We start from the raw sequence: 14,955 nt of genomic DNA, 5'->3' as shown, positions 1-14,955 counted from the left end.
GCCTGGTGCTCCTGTGAAGTCTGGGGATGGAGGGGGTAAAGGTAGCCGGTATCTTAGCCATCTTGGTTTTAAGACCAAGTGTGACACAGGGATCTTTCCAACTCCTGCCTGTCTCCTCTGTGCATATCTGGGGCCCCCCTTGGGGCCTCACGGTGTTGCAGTCACAGTGATGGGGACATTACCTGGGACATCCGTGGCTGCTTGTGCAGGATCCGAACCTGGGGTGGTGGGTGGTGGTTCGATGCCTATAAAAAACAGACACAAGCAAAGGAGACAGACACCTTAGAGGTGTCCCAGATTGTTCTCAGGACCAGAGACTGAGCATCATGCATGAAACTCAGGACTGCTCTCCTTACATATGAGTAATTACCTTTGGGATAAAATCATGCTCACCTGCTTGTGCCTCCAGGCCCTCCCTTGAATCCCTGTATTGGTCTTCAGCATGGGATGGGGCCTTGTTATTTGGGGTTACATGGGGTGTTGGACTTTGCTCCCTGAGGGTGAAGTGGGAGAGTGCACCTCCCCGGCCTTGCTTTCCCCAACCCCCAGGATGACTGGGCTTCTACACTCACATGGGAACAAGCCACTGGCCGAGGTCTGTAGGAAGAAAGGGTGCAGTACTTGAGCAACTCAGCGTAGGTTCCGGGAAAATAACCCTCCCTTTCCCAACAGACTAGAGACCCTGGAACCCAGGGGGGGTGGCCCCAGATGCCTAAGGTTGGGAGTTGGAACCCGGATGGACAGCTAGCACTGGGGAGAGGTCACAGTTAAGGAAGAGCCTAGATCCCTTGCCCCGGGGGGGTCTGCATCTCTCCTTGGATAGGTCTAGACCTGGCCCCCTATGGAGTCAAGCATCCCTGCCCTTGAGCTTCCCACTCACAGGGGAAAGCGTCCGGTGCCGGGCAGGGTGCTGGAACGCCAGTAGGAAGGCCACTGCACCCAGCACTGCTGGATGGACGCTGAACGGGGCTTCCACCAAGAGGGGAGAACACTGCTTCCGTGGGTTTGGAGCCATTACTGAGCTTGACAGCAAAGGCTTCGAGGGCAGCACGCAGGCAATGCCCCGTGGTGGGCAACCAAGGGCAAGACCGGAGCCGCAGAACCGGAGGTCAAGTCTCTCCCAAGGAAAGAGGGGCTCTGCATGCCTCGAGTCCCCAGCCGAGTCCCCCATTTCTGGCACAGAAGGCAGCAGGCCAGTTGTCTTGGCAGCTTGGGACTGAAGGGAAGGACGCCATGAAATGCGGAGTTCCCAGGATGGAGAGAGAGCAACGGGAAGCCGAGAGCCCACCTGTGCCCTGGGCAGTGAGATGAGGCACAGAGTTGGGCCCCTACTCTTTTTTTTTATTAAAGATTTTATTTATTTATTTGAGAGAGAGAATGAGATAGAGAGAGCATGAGAGGGGGGAGGGTCAGAGGGAGAAGCAGACTCCCTGCTGAGCAGGGAGCCCGATGCAGGACTCGGTCCCGGGACTCCGGGATCATGACCTGAGCTGAAGGCAGTCGCTCAACCAACTGAGCCACCCAGGCGAGTTGGGCCCCTACTCTTACTTAATCACCAGCACCCTGTACCCCCCGCCCCCATCCCCATTTCTTCTGATTCAAGCTGAACTGCGGCTCCTGCCCCTAGGCCTGGGGCCTCCAGGGCCTCCCAGGGAGGGATGGGAAAGACAGCAGTGGAGAATGACCCGAGGGGAGGGTGGGGAAAAGGAAAGAGACTGGGATGGAGGCATTCGGTGGGAAGGAGGCAAAGGAACGGAGTAAGGGATGCCCTGTGAGGAGGAAGATGAACCGGGCTTTGGGGTTCTGTTTTGTGGAGAAAGGGTGAGTCCCCCCACGGCGCTGGCCCCAGCACCTGGTGTCTTCACCTCAGAGGGGTGTCCAGCCGTGTGGTGATTCAGAGCCGGGACGCGGAAGGCATAGGGGACACCTGGGTCCACGCCCCCCAACCTCCGGCCCCTGCTCCCAGGCTCCATGTCCCTGGCCGCTGTCTCCCAGGCCCCGGCTCCTGGGCTTGGGACGCTGGCCCCGGCTGCACCAGGAAGCCCGTCCAGTTCCCGGGGCCCTCGACGGCCCACCGCAGCTGCACCTGTCTCCGGTGCCTCCCGTAGGTCAGGTGGCGGATGGTGACGTTGGGAGGAGCTGGCTATCCTGGGGGGGGGGGGGGGGCACACACAGGGGCGGGCGACCCCCCCCCCCCCCCCCGCCGCGCCCAACTTTGTTCCTGTTTCGTGGAGAGGCGACCCCTAGCATGGTGCCACACCGGAGCGTGTAGACTCCATCAGTCCTGTGTCGTTCTGGTCTGTGCTACCCTGGTTTCCTCATCTATAAACTGAGCAAAAGGTGATTCTGACAGCAAGGGGAACCGTTGGCCTGCATGCAAGGGTGCGGCGGAGTCACGTTCACATAAGCCCATCTGGGGCCATGCTTGGGAGGGCCTGTCGGGGCCTGCGGAGCTCACGTGTCCAAATTTTGGAGCAGAGGATTCCTGTGCCTTTCCCCCTAATTCAGGGCCACAGCTGGAGGTTGCCCCTGCCCCTCGCCACACAAACGCCCACCACCCCTGACTCACTCCGGAGCTCCAGCAGGATGCTTCGACTGCTGTTGCCCATGGCATTGCGGCCCACGCACTGGTAGGCGCCCCTGCAGCGCGCTGGGTCAGCATCCCGGATGCGAAGGTGGAGCTGGGCACCCTCAGGGTGCCGCATGAATCCGGGGCTGCCGGCTTCCACCTGCTGTTGCTGGGGTCCCAGCCACAGGAGCTGGGCAGGCGGCGTGCCCCCCAGGAGGGCGCAGCCCAGCCAGGCCTCCCCCTTCCAGCACGGACACCCGGGGCTGAGCCACTGCCAACCGTGGACCTTCTGCGGGGACAGAGAGGGTAAGGCTGAAAGGGGTCCCCTGTGCCCGGGCTAGTGGGAAGGCTTGGGGGTGAGGCGCTGGCCAGCCGTGGTGGGGAAGGGGAGGGGAAGAGAATGAGGAGACAGGGCCAGAGGAGTTGATAGTGAAGCTTGCCTTGGGCCAGTCTGCTGCCTCTTCCAGGCTCCCATTCTATGCCAGAATCCTACCATCGTCTGCTCCAAGATTCTCTGACAATAATGGTGTGCCCCCATGCCCCTCAGCTACCCCACTCCAGTCTCAGCTCCTGCAGGCCGGGCCCCTGCCTTACTCACCTCTGTATTAACCGCCTCCCTCCCAGCACCTGCCATGGGGCCTCCTTCTCCCTAATGGCCCACCTGTTCCTTGCCCCGGGCACAGGGCTGGGCCCAGAGCAGGTGCTTAGTTTTTATGGACTGAGTCCTAAAGACCCAGAGCTTCAGGTGTTAGTGAATCTCCTAGGATGGAATTTCCAGCCCCGAGACTGAGGGAGGGAAATATTGCCAGTGGAGGGCCTCCTGGGAGCCCCCGGAGACCAAGACGTGAATCATTTTGTGAGAATTGTTATATGTATTGTTATATGAACCTGCTCCTTTGTGTGCTTTTCTCACATTTTTCACATCAATATTTAACTCTTTTTTTCTTGAGTTGGCAATAAATAGGACTGGCGCGGCCAGATGAAGACAGAAAGAAAGCAGACCCAAAACACATAGAGGCAGTGAGAGAGGTAGAGACCTCTGGCGCCTGAAATATCTATCGATGCGAGGCAGGAATATAAGCAGGCACCTCTCATGCAAATTGATGCAAATGAGGGAGACAGAGTCCCCGGGCAGCCAGACGGGAGCTGTCCAACAGCGGGAGCCCCGGCCACGTGTGACTCGTAGTGTGGCCGGCCCACACTGCCAGGTGCTGTAGCAAATGACACCAGATTCTGAGGACAGCAGAATAGGATCCCCATTCATAATTTTTTATTATTATACATTGACGTAATCATATATTGGATATATTGAGTTCAGTAAAACATTTCTCTTGTTTTCTTTTTGCTTTTTCACATGTGGCTACTAGAAAGCTTAAAATTATATATATGGCTCACATTATATTTTTACTGCACAACACAGACCCAGACCAAACCCCCTGATTTTATGGATCAAAAAAACTTGAGTCCCCAGGAGATGAGATGACTCGGTCTCCTGACTCACTTTGCATTCCGGCACAGACAGCCCCCCGAACCCCTCTTCCTGGTTCCAAAGGGCTGCTCTCCTGCCTCCGCCCCAGAACCAAGCCACCAGCCCGACTCACCCGGCTGGAGCCGGCAGTGGGGGTCAGGGACCCTGAGCGGGTGAGTGCCCCGGCAGGTGAACTCTTGGCCAGCCAAGTCTTCCTGAGCCTGCAGGAGGTGGACAGCCTGGGAGCGGCTGCTGCTGTCCATCCAGCCAGCTCAGTAGGGCAGGGGGCTCGCCTCCCAGCCACTCACAGCTCAGCATGATGACCTGGTCTCCGACTGTGGCTGTGATCCAGCAGGTGGGGCTCCAGAGGGGATCCCCTGGACAGGGGAATAATGGCTCAGCATGGCCCTACAGGAGGAGGAAGGGCTTGGTAGGCCTACCCCTTCCCTCCCTCTTTCCTTCCTTCCCTCCTTCCTACCCTCCTTCCCTCCATCCTCCCTTCCTTCCTTGCTTCCCTCCTTCCTTAATTTATTTAGATTTTTATTTATTTATTTTAGAGAAAGAAAAAGAGACTGCACAAGTAGGAGGGGCAGAGGGAGAGGGAGAGACTCTCAAGGAGACTCCATACTGAGTGCAGAGCCCCATGCGGGGCTCAGATCTCATGACCCCGAGATCATGACCTGAGCTGAAACCAAGAGTCAGACATTTGGCCAACTGAGCCACCCAGTTGCCCCCCTTCCTTCATTTACTGCTTCACTCACTCATTCCCCCATTGACTCAGTGACACATTCATTCGTTCATTCACCATTTATGGAGGGCTGACCATGTGCCAGAGAAATTGTGGGAATAGACACCAAGGAAACGATTATAATATAATTTGATGAATGCTTGAGTACAGGTACAAAGACAAACTCTCTGGGGCTTCAGGGAGGAGGACTTTGAGAATAGGCTGGCATTTGAACTTCGTCTTGGGAGGTGGGTAGAAGTTTTCAAAGCAGAAAGAAAGCTAAAGGCACATTTCAAGACCAACCAACATGCAAGAGGGCAGTAATAGTGTGAGGTCAATGACAGCCTGCTGCCCCTGGAGGCTGGGAGACAAGAGGGTGTCACGGGGCTACAAGCCCAAACTGCAGAGGACAGGGCAGTGTGGTGGAGACCGGGCTGGAGTGGAGAGCAGTTGGGAGGGAGGGCTGAGCTGAGTGTTGCCCACCTCCTTGTTACGCGGCAAATCTTGGAGTCTGCGATCTGGAGCCCCACTCCAGATCCCAGTGCCCCTCGAGGGCTCACCCCTGTCCCCCACCCACACCTCTGCCTGGAACATCAGAGCCCTGCTGTGTCCTGAGTCCACTCACACAGCGTGGTCCTGCAGAGGGTGGGCAGCGCCAGGGCTGGGTGCCGGCCAGCACAGGTGAAAACGCTGCTGTTGGGGAACTGCGTGGCCGGCTGACTCCAGGTGACGTTGCTGAGAGCAGTAGGGCCGGTTCCCTGGGGCCCTTCCCACTGCAGTGGGGCAGTTGGAAGCCCCCCAGGCCAGGTGCAGACCAAAGTCACAGCCCCGAGGATGGGAAGCACTGCACAGGAGGGCTGCCCCTCAGGGAGATCTGGGTGGAGAAGCGGGTGAGGATGGGGCTGGACAGACTTCGCTGCCAGTGCACGGTGGTCCCCAGGCCCAGCTGGGGGGCCCAGAGGCCACAGGGCGAAGGGTAGGAGAAGTAGGGAGAAGTGGATGGGGGGAAAGATGGATTCCTCTGAGGGGCTGGTGAGCGAAGAGCTGAGCTCTCAGGTCAGGGGGGCAGGGGCTGAGTGGGTGAGCAGGAGTTCGGAGTCCCTGAGGAATCCCAGAGGCCCTTGGAAGCCCCCACCTGGGACGGTTCCCCATCGCCCAGCCTCTTCTTTGCCACTGGGCACTTTGCCTCACCGTCATTTCTCGACCCTTCTCTGTGCCTCAGTTCAGTCCCCAGTCACTTGGGGATGAGGTCCATAGAGGGCCAGGGGCTTCCCCTCTCCCTGCCCCTTCCCACAGTTTTCGCCGCCTCTCCCCCTGCTCTGCAACTCGTTCTGCCTCCCACACCTCCCTTCCCCCACAAGGTTGACACGGCTGCCCACGGGGCTGCAGCAGCCCCGGCTGTGAGTGGCCCCTACCCACACATTCGCAGTAGATGGTGAGCCCGATGCTGGTCTGGCTGTGGGTGTCACACATAGTGACTCGGGGGGTTGGATGTAGCCAGGCAGCTCAGGGTCACCTCTTCCCTCTCACTGGCCCAGAAACCCTCCTCATGGAAGCCCAGTGGCTCCACGGTGATTACAGGATTGTCTGGACCATGTGGAGGACAAGGAAGGCTTGTCTCATCTCCTCATTCCTTCACTCACTCAAATAATCTTGGCTGAACTTAACCATCCAGCAAGCGGTATTATGTGCCCACTGTGTCAACCACTGGGCAAGGCCCCCCAGGAACTCAGATTCTGGGGGCCATAAGCACAGTAGAATGTAGGAGCTCTGGGTCCGTGGAGGCAAGCTCCCTAGGCTGTGGGAGGATTCCCGGAGGGACTGAGGGAAGGGGGGACGGCAACTTCTGGCTAGGCGGGAGAAAGGTAGGGCGCCAACCTTCGCCCAGGATCGAGGGGATTCTTGGGACTGGGACGGTTGGCCCCTTTAGACTGGAGAGGGCAGAGAACAGGGTGTGAAGATGCCCCCAGCATGATCCCAGAGCCAGCCCTTCTCACTTCTTTGGGTCACTGCCTTCCCCTCTTTCCTGTGTCCCCTCTTTCTGACTCACAGAAAGGACTGAATCCTCTGCCTACTTCCATTCTGCTCCTCTGTCTTTCCCAAGAACTGCTCACCAGTCTCCTCCATGGTCCTGAGTTTGCAATCCCTCAAACCACCACCCACGAGACAGGACATCGCTAGTCCTGGCTTTTTAAATCCTCTAGACCAGCATTGTCCAACAGATATATACAAGCCACAGATTTTTAAAATTTTCCAGTAGCCAAATCCTGAAAAGGAAAAATAAACCCAACCAAGCAAAAAGCACCAATGGGTTTTAATAATTTTAATATTTTGTATTTAACCAAATACATCCAGATTATTATTTCAATGTATAATCAAATATAAAAATTATTGATGAGCTGTTTTACTATTTTATGTTCTTTTTTAGACTACTAAGTCTTCAAAATCCAGCGTGCATTTGGTAGGCTGAGCACAGCTGTTTGATTCAGGCAAATCTGCCGCGCTCAGAGCCTCGCGAATGGCAGCCACGTTGGACAGCGCAGCTCTAGACCGTCCTAGTCTTCTTCCTTCACGCAAAGTTCTAATTCCATTTTTAAATTAATTTTTTTTAATTTGCAAAAGTTCATTAGCTTTATTTGTTCTCTTTACTGAAAGAACTTTTGTCCACTTTTGTATTAAGTTGCTACGTCGTCCTCCTTGCTTGTTTTGGGGTTCCTTGTAAGTTCTGAGAATTGATCCTTTGTTTGCTCTTCATGTACTTTATTTTTTTTAATTTTATTTATTTATTTGAGAGAGAGAGAGTGCAGGAGCAGGGGAAGGGGCAGAGGGAGAGGGAGAAGCAGATTCCCTGCTGAGTAGGGAGCCCAACGTGGGGCTCAATCCCAGGACCCTGGGATCATGACCTGAGCCGAAGGCAGACGCTGAACCGGCTGAGCCCCCCAGGCACCCCTCTTCAAGTACTTTAAAGACAGACTTCTGATTTCTAACTTGAGGCTCTCAGCCTTTGACTTGGGACCAACTTGCTGCCCTCCCTGCCCACTGTGTCCCTCCTCCCGGTTTCCTCAGGGTTCACTTGGTCCCTGCCAGGCCTTCTGGCTCAACCCAAAGGCAGGCTCCATGGGCCACCCCTTTTACCATAATTATAGGTAAAATTGTGACTCTGAATGTATGCTCATTTTCCTGGGAAGAGGGGCTCACGACCTGGAAAAGGCTGGAACTCCTGTACTAGATCCGTATCTGGTCCCAGGGGGTACAGTGCCCTGAGGTTCTCACCTACTGGAGCCGCTCAGCAGGCTGGGGCATTGCCGGGGGCCCTGTGGTGTGTCGGGAGGCAGGGTGCAGATGGGAAGGTAGGGGCCAGCCCTGACCACACACCCCCCGCCTCCCCAATCTGACTCACAGATGACATCAAGGAAGGTCCCATCACTGCTCAGCCGGTTGATGGCGTCGTGGGCACTGCATTCGCGCCAGCCCAGGTGTGTCCTGTTGACTGGGTCTAGCTGAAGCCATCGCTCCGTCACCTCCACCAGCTCCTCCTCCAGGCCTCGAGGTGCCTGATGTCTCCAGGCAAACGTCACAGGCTCTGTGCCCTCCCGGACTGCACATGTGGCCACCACGGAGGTCCCCTCCACTGGGGACAAGTCGCTCAGCCTCACCCGAGGCTTTGATGTGGGCATAGGCCAGAGGCAGGAGAGGCCTTGCATTTGTCATTACAGACCCATGCCCGGCTGGGGGGTTGGCCTGCCCACAGGGCCCTGGCTCTCCGTTCCTTGTGAGTCCAGGTGATCTCAGTCCCTGGACGCGAGGTCCTGTGGAACGTGGACCCAGCCCCATGCAATGGGAAGCACATGCAAGTAGAGGCAAAGCAGGATGCAAAGCAACTCAGGTCAGCGGGGTCCCAGCTAGGCCCCTCACCCAGAACGGCCAGAGTGAGGCAGGAGTAGGGGGTGTGCAGCCGGCCCCCGGCCGAGTGCAGGGCCTGGCACGGGAAGCGGCCTTGGGCACCCTCCCCCAGCTCCCGCAGACTCACGGCCCCCAGAGCCGAGGTCCTGGCCTCCACTTTGGACTCCGCCCCATTGGTGACAGCCACAGGCTGGGGAGTCAGCAAGCCCAGGGGAGTGAAGCTCCAGAAGACCACTGGGCAGAGGGGTGTGGGTCTGGAGCCACAAGCCAGCTCCCCAGAGCCATCCCGCACTCCTTGAATGGACGTGGCCTCCCCGTCAGGAGCTCGGTGGGTCGGGCGGGGCTGCCCTAGGGACAGAGAGGCAATGCAAGACGTCGGGACTGGGCTGGGCTCTCCTCCTTCCCCTCCTTGGGCCCCTTCTCCTTCTCCTCGGAGTTGGTGGGGAAGAGACGGTTTCTGAGTGAGCTTCGGAGCTTCCTCTCTGGCTGTGCTGAGGGAGCAGGCGGCCTGGGGGAATCCTTGACTGAGGTCAGGGAACAGGCTGGAGCTGAGGCTCCCATCCCCATGTGCCATCAGACCATTGTGGGGGCTTGATAAAAATAAATACTCCGGGGCTTCATCCCAGACCACGGAGTCAGCATCCCCAGGGCATCAGGGCCCAGGAATCTGTATTTTTAGCAAGCTTCTGGAAGTCAATGTGATGATCAGCCCAAGATTGGGAGATCTGCACGGCCACTGGCAATTCAGGTTCTGGGGGTCTCTGTGTAAAGATTCTAGGGGGATTCCAGACCCACTATAGCAGAGAAAGGTGACACCAGCCTGCCGTCAGCCCATCCAGCATTCAGTGGTCAACTGCTAATTATGGGTTGGCCTGCCCACAGGGCCCTGGCTCTCCGTTCCTTGTGAGTCCAGGTGATCTCAGTCCTGCCCCGTACCAGGCACCAGGGTTATAATGACAAATGAGCCGCCCCATCCCTGCTCTCTGGAGCTTTCAGTCAATCAGGGAGTGTGACATGAAACAGTCATTACGGTGTTCTTTTCTGCTCAGGACCTAGCATGGAAGCCCAGCATGTGCCTGAGCCCCACGTTCTCCTGTCCCCCCGTGGCCAGGTAACTATAACGTGCTGAGCTTCAGCACACGTGGACGACAGTAAACGCCTCAGATGACAAACAAGGCACAGGAATGATTCATACTAGCTTCCGTTTGTTGACTGCATCCGTTGTGCGAGGCCCTGAACCCCCGTTACCTGTTGACCTTAACTGTCACAGTAATCACATCCCCCTGAGACTCTGAGCGTGAAGTCACTTTGTCTAGAACCACACGGTAGGTGGCGGAGCTGGGAGTGGAGCCTAGCTCCCCATCTCAGGCTCTCCCCACTGCTCCCAGCTTCTCCAGAGAGAGAAGAGAAGACAGGCATTAAGCTGGAGGGAAGGGACCAAGGGCAAAATTCTGCCATTCACTTGATCAAGAAGAACAACACTTAACCCAGAAGGAAGCTGCTTCTTCCCAACCCTGTGGACACTGCTCCGGCCCAAGCTACCAGCATCTCTCAGCTAGACTGTTGGTCTCCCAAGGGCTCTCAGCAACCTGAAGACCATCCGCTTTGGAAGGAACAGTTGGAAACCCGGATCTGACCATGTCGCTCCATGCTTACCACCCGACAGTGGCTGTCGGGACAAGCCCAGACTTGGGAGGGTAAGGCAAAGTGCTCTCTCTGCTCCAGCCCTGCCTCCTCCGCCTGGCACAGAGTGGTCGCTCAGGGCACGCTGGCTAAGGTCTAGTGGATAAACAAACTTGGTGGACTTCATTGAATGGCCATGCAAGTGTTAAAGGGAGATCCCGAGGAAGACAGGTGGAGAAATAGCAGGATGTGAGTGGGGAATGGACCACCACGGGGGGTGGCCTGAGTGTCACTCACCAGAGGCCCCCACATGCAGAAGGCAGAGGGGTGTCAGCAGCAGGAGCTTGAGCGGCCTGGGCAGAGCCCTCGGACCCACCACGGCTTCATCTCCCTGGGTAGCTGTCCATCTGGGGCTCCCGCCTGACACTCGGCACTCTCTCTCCAGAGCAAAGCCCAGCCCCAGAAGGATTGCCAACCTCAGCCTTCTGCCACCTCCACCCCCGCTCTCCTGTTACCCTCACTGGCCCGATGACAAGTGAATTATTTACCAGATGATTCACTCCATCCATAATGCAGAGCTGGGGAGGTCAAGACCTGGCTGGGACAGACCTACGGGACACCCTCTGAGCTCCCTGCATTTTCATTTTAATGATAGTATAAAATCAGTCACTGAGGGACACCTGGGTGGCTCAGACAGTTAAGCGGCTGCCTTCGGCTCAGGTCATGATCCCAGGGTCCTGGGATCGAGTCCCGCATCGGGCTCCTTGCTCAGCAGGGAGCCTGCTTCTCCCTCTGCCTGCAGCTCCCCCTGCTTGTGCTCTCACTCACTCTCTCGCGCCTATGCTCTCTCTCTCTAGCAAATGAATAAATAAAATCTTTAAAATAAATAAATAAATAAATAAAATAAAATTAGTCACTGAGCATAGAGTTGAAAGAGGCCCTAGTCTCAGTGAGTCCAACCACCTGCCCGGCGTGGAAGCCCTGCGTGCAGTCCTCCGGACCTCAGAGTCGAGGAGATTCAAACACACCTTCCAATGCCCTTCCTCCCCTCTGTGTTTTGCTCATGGTTTGTTGGGAGAAGCCGGTAGAGGGTGGAAGGAGCTCGGGGGTGAAACATAATGCCAGAGTTCGGGTTTGACTGACGCACTACGAAACTAGGAAATTTCTGAACCTCTGAACTTTCATTTCTTTGCAGATAAATGGGATGATAACACCTTCTTTCTTGTAAAGATTATTGTGGATATCAAGTGAAAACTTTGTGTTAGCATATGAGAGCATGCTTGGGTGCTAGTAATGTCCTATTTCTTGAGTTGGATAGGGGTTAGAGTTCATCAAGCTGTACATTTTTGTTGTATAAACTTTTATGTATGTTTGATAAAACTCTCTCTCTTGCACGGACACACGTACACTTGCATACACACGCGCACACGCTTGGGCAAACAGTGCCCAGCACGTAGTCGGTGCACCTTCACTTCCCCAGTCAGATCTATCTACGAAGCCCAGACCCTGATGCCGGAGCAGAGACCAGCTCTCCCGCTTCCCTAGCGGCCTATGAGACAGCCTGACGTGAAGTCAGTTTTCCATCCTCTGGGGTTGGGTGTAGGGTGAGATTCCTGGACCCCAGTGAGATGCGGGATCTGATGTCTGCTGTCAGCTTCATCAGGGCTCAGCTGGGACAGGAGCTGAGTGCCCCTCTGGCTCCTCCTGGGCCCAGAGGTGCCCACCATGGCTCTCTCGGCTTCTCACTTGTCCTAGGATAGTGGACAGACCCCTGTCCCATTCTCATTCAACCCTTCCATGCCCTCCTTAGGGTCATGAGCCCCTAGTCCCTCCTAACTTGGCTTCGAACAGAATGGCAGATGGTCCCTGGGATTCAGGCTCCCATGTAAGGGAGACTCTGGAAGGGAGAGTCAGGGAAGAAGGTGTATTAGGACTCTCCAGAGGAACAGAACTGATAGGATGTGTGTGTATATAGAAAAAGAGATTTATTATAAGATCTGCAGTCAGCAAGCTGGAGACCCAGCAGGGCCTATGATGTAAGTTCCAGTTTGAAAACTGGCAAGCTTCAGACCAAGAAGTGCTGATGCTTCAGTCCAGGTCCAAAAGCAGAAAAAGACTGATGTCTCGGCTCAAAGCAGTCAGGCAGAAGGAGTGCTCTCTTATTTGGGGGAAGGTCAACCTTTTTGTTCTATCCAGGCCTTCAACTGATTGGATGAGGCCCACCCACATGGTATGGTGGGGGGCAATCTGCTTTACTCAGTCCACCCATTCAAATGTTAATCTCATCTAGAAACACCTTCACAGACACACTCAGAATAATGTTTGACCAAGTATCTGGCCACCCTGTGGCCCAGTGAAGTTGACATATAAAATTAGCTTTCCCCCCGCCCCCGGCCAGGGCAGAGTGCAGTCCCATCTGGAAGGGAAGAGGAGGCATGATCAGAATGGGAGAGCAGGTCCAGGTCTCCTGTCTCTGATGCTGTGGGAGCTCAGGGACCAGGAGAGGCAAGGTCTTCCATTTTGGAAAGACAAGAAAGTACGGTGGTTAGAACATAGCTTTGCCTCTCCATTATCATGTGATCTTGGCCTGTGACTTATCCCCTCTGAGCCTGAGAAGAATAAATGAGGTTACGCATATAGAGCACCTGCCTATTAAAATTATTTATGCGCCTTGACCTGAGAAATGTGAACAATTAATTCAACAAACATTTCTTGAGCATCTGCTAAGTGCAAGGCACCATGCTGTATATGGCAGGACACCTCCCATTCTCCCTACTACTCTTTCCCAAAGAACATCAGCCAAGCCAGGGTAACCTGGTACTGTGCTTTGCTCTGGGCATGCTCGGTGCCTAGGCCCAGGGGCAGGTGAGGCTGTAGGCCCCCCAGGTTTTGGTGCCCGCTTCCCATCTTCCCCTCCTGCACAAGTGGACGCAGACCCCCTCACTGTGGGGCTTCCATTGACAGCCTACCTGGGTCCCAAGGGCTCACATCAATACCTGCATCATTGCTCTGGGAGATCCTGGAGGGAGGAAGAGGGGATGGTGTGGAGTTAGGAGCGATGAGAGGCCAACACTGGAGTGTTCTCCCAGCTCAACTTAGAAGAGGTTACAAGGATGGACTTGGGGATCCAGACTCTTGAGTTGAGTGGAAATTTTGGAGAACCAGGCTGAGGGCTCTGAATGGGTGAGGTCTGCAGCCTTCTGGGAAGATGGCCCTTCAGCCCTCCCGTTGACCAACAGTGGGTGGGCACTGCAAGAGCCGCGTGACCCCGGGCAAGCAACGCGCCCTGAGCTTCCTGTCTGCGTCTTTCAAGCGAGCATAATACTGACTACACCTTCAAGTTGTTGGACAGATAAGATGCGACCACACATATCAAGCACCTTGTAAGCACCTAGCACCGAGCATACACTCAATAAACATTCATTCTTGCCCTCTTTCTGTTTAGGGTGAACTAGAATCTGCTTCCCTCATACTTCTAATGTCTGGGTTGAGTTCTTTCACTAAAACTTGGCAAAACTATTCATTACCCCCTTCCAAATGAAAGTCATTCGAAATTTGACACAGCATGTCCCGTCTTTTTATTCTCTACCTAAATAATAATACGAGTTACCATTTCTCGCCAGGCGTGTGCTGTGTTCTCCACACTCCATGTAATAGTATTGCTATCCACATTTTACCAACGGGTTCAGACTCTCTCCACTATTTTCCCTGCGCGCTCCTTGTAGCTCCATCCTTTTGGCCATTCTCCAGCTGGTCCCCACCTGAGACTGTCCCCTCAGGGCTGGTCAGGGGCCTATGGAACCGCTAGGTCCCTTGTCTGTCTCACAGGAAGACTCAAAATCTCTCTCCAGTTACATACTGTGATGGAGTTTTGTTTATCCATCCAGTTAACATTTATTTCTGCGTGCCTGCGTCCTCACCCAGGCCCACGAGGAAGTCTGGACAGAACTTCGTATTCTGAGAGGAAATGGCGGCTCCATGGGGGCTCCCCAGGTCTTTTGAGGAGCTAGTGGTCCAGCGACAATGGGCACTCAGGTTTCCGGGCTGTTGCCTCACTTTCTGGCAAACGTGGGCCTCACTGTGGGCAGTGGCACGTCCCGCTTCTCCAGCGGGTTGTGACCATTTTTGAATCCTGGTTCTGAAACCTCAGGCTTTTGGGGGAGCAGAAGGTGGAAGGATAGGGGCAGCTAGACTGGAGCAGAGGAAGCAGATGCTCCTGGAAATAAATGGCTTTTCCACGTGTGTCCATGTGTGCCTTGTCAGAGGCCGCCCAGAGGCCCCCTGGGGAGCCCGGCAGGAGATGAGCCAAGGGCTGGAGAGGAAATGGGCCAGAGGCTCTGCAGCCCTACACGGCTCCCACTGTGTTCCTGGCTGAGAGGAGGAGGGGGAGGGCAAGCGGGACAGAGGGCCCGGCAGGGGTCACCGCTTAGTCACTTTGTTAACTGCTCTTTGGAGACCAGAGAGGAAATGAATGAGGCCCTAGGTAAAGGGGTGAAGAAAGGGAGACCAGCAGACCAGGGCAGGCAGACAGGGGAGGCAGGGAGGCAGGGGAGGACGAGGTCGAGGCACAGAGATGGTGGCTAGAGTCCCCGCTGGGGCACAGGAAGGAGGCCTGGTTTCCATGCCAGTTTTGCCTGGTAGCTAACCCTCCTTCTGTCTGCTTTA

The 14,955-nt window shown here is 55.5% G+C and overlaps 1 protein-coding gene across 1 annotated transcript; it reads right to left on the bottom strand.

Annotated features, from left to right (window-relative positions):
- Positions 1 to 147: 147 nt before the first annotated feature.
- VSIG10L2 (V-set and immunoglobulin domain containing 10 like 2) lies at positions 148 to 14,033 on the bottom strand. Its single transcript, XM_035009442.1, is given in 16 exon segments — positions 148 to 245; positions 573 to 597; positions 881 to 969; positions 1,853 to 2,029; positions 2,032 to 2,148; positions 2,570 to 2,805; positions 2,807 to 2,858; positions 4,171 to 4,283; positions 4,285 to 4,414; positions 5,390 to 5,638; positions 6,192 to 6,232; positions 6,234 to 6,387; positions 8,165 to 8,440; positions 8,680 to 9,015; positions 10,588 to 10,798; positions 13,968 to 14,033. Coding segments are annotated over 16 exon segments (2,370 nt in total).
- Positions 14,034 to 14,955: the final 922 nt, after the last annotated feature.

The sequence above is a fragment of the Mirounga leonina genome, unplaced genomic scaffold (assembly GCF_011800145.1).
Source record: "Mirounga leonina isolate KUSES-001 unplaced genomic scaffold, KU_Mleo_1.0 Mir_153, whole genome shotgun sequence".
Lineage (NCBI taxonomy): Eukaryota > Metazoa > Chordata > Mammalia > Carnivora > Phocidae > Mirounga > Mirounga leonina.
The sequence above is the reverse complement of the archived record's forward strand: the minus strand, read 5'-3'. Positions and strand labels throughout refer to the sequence as shown.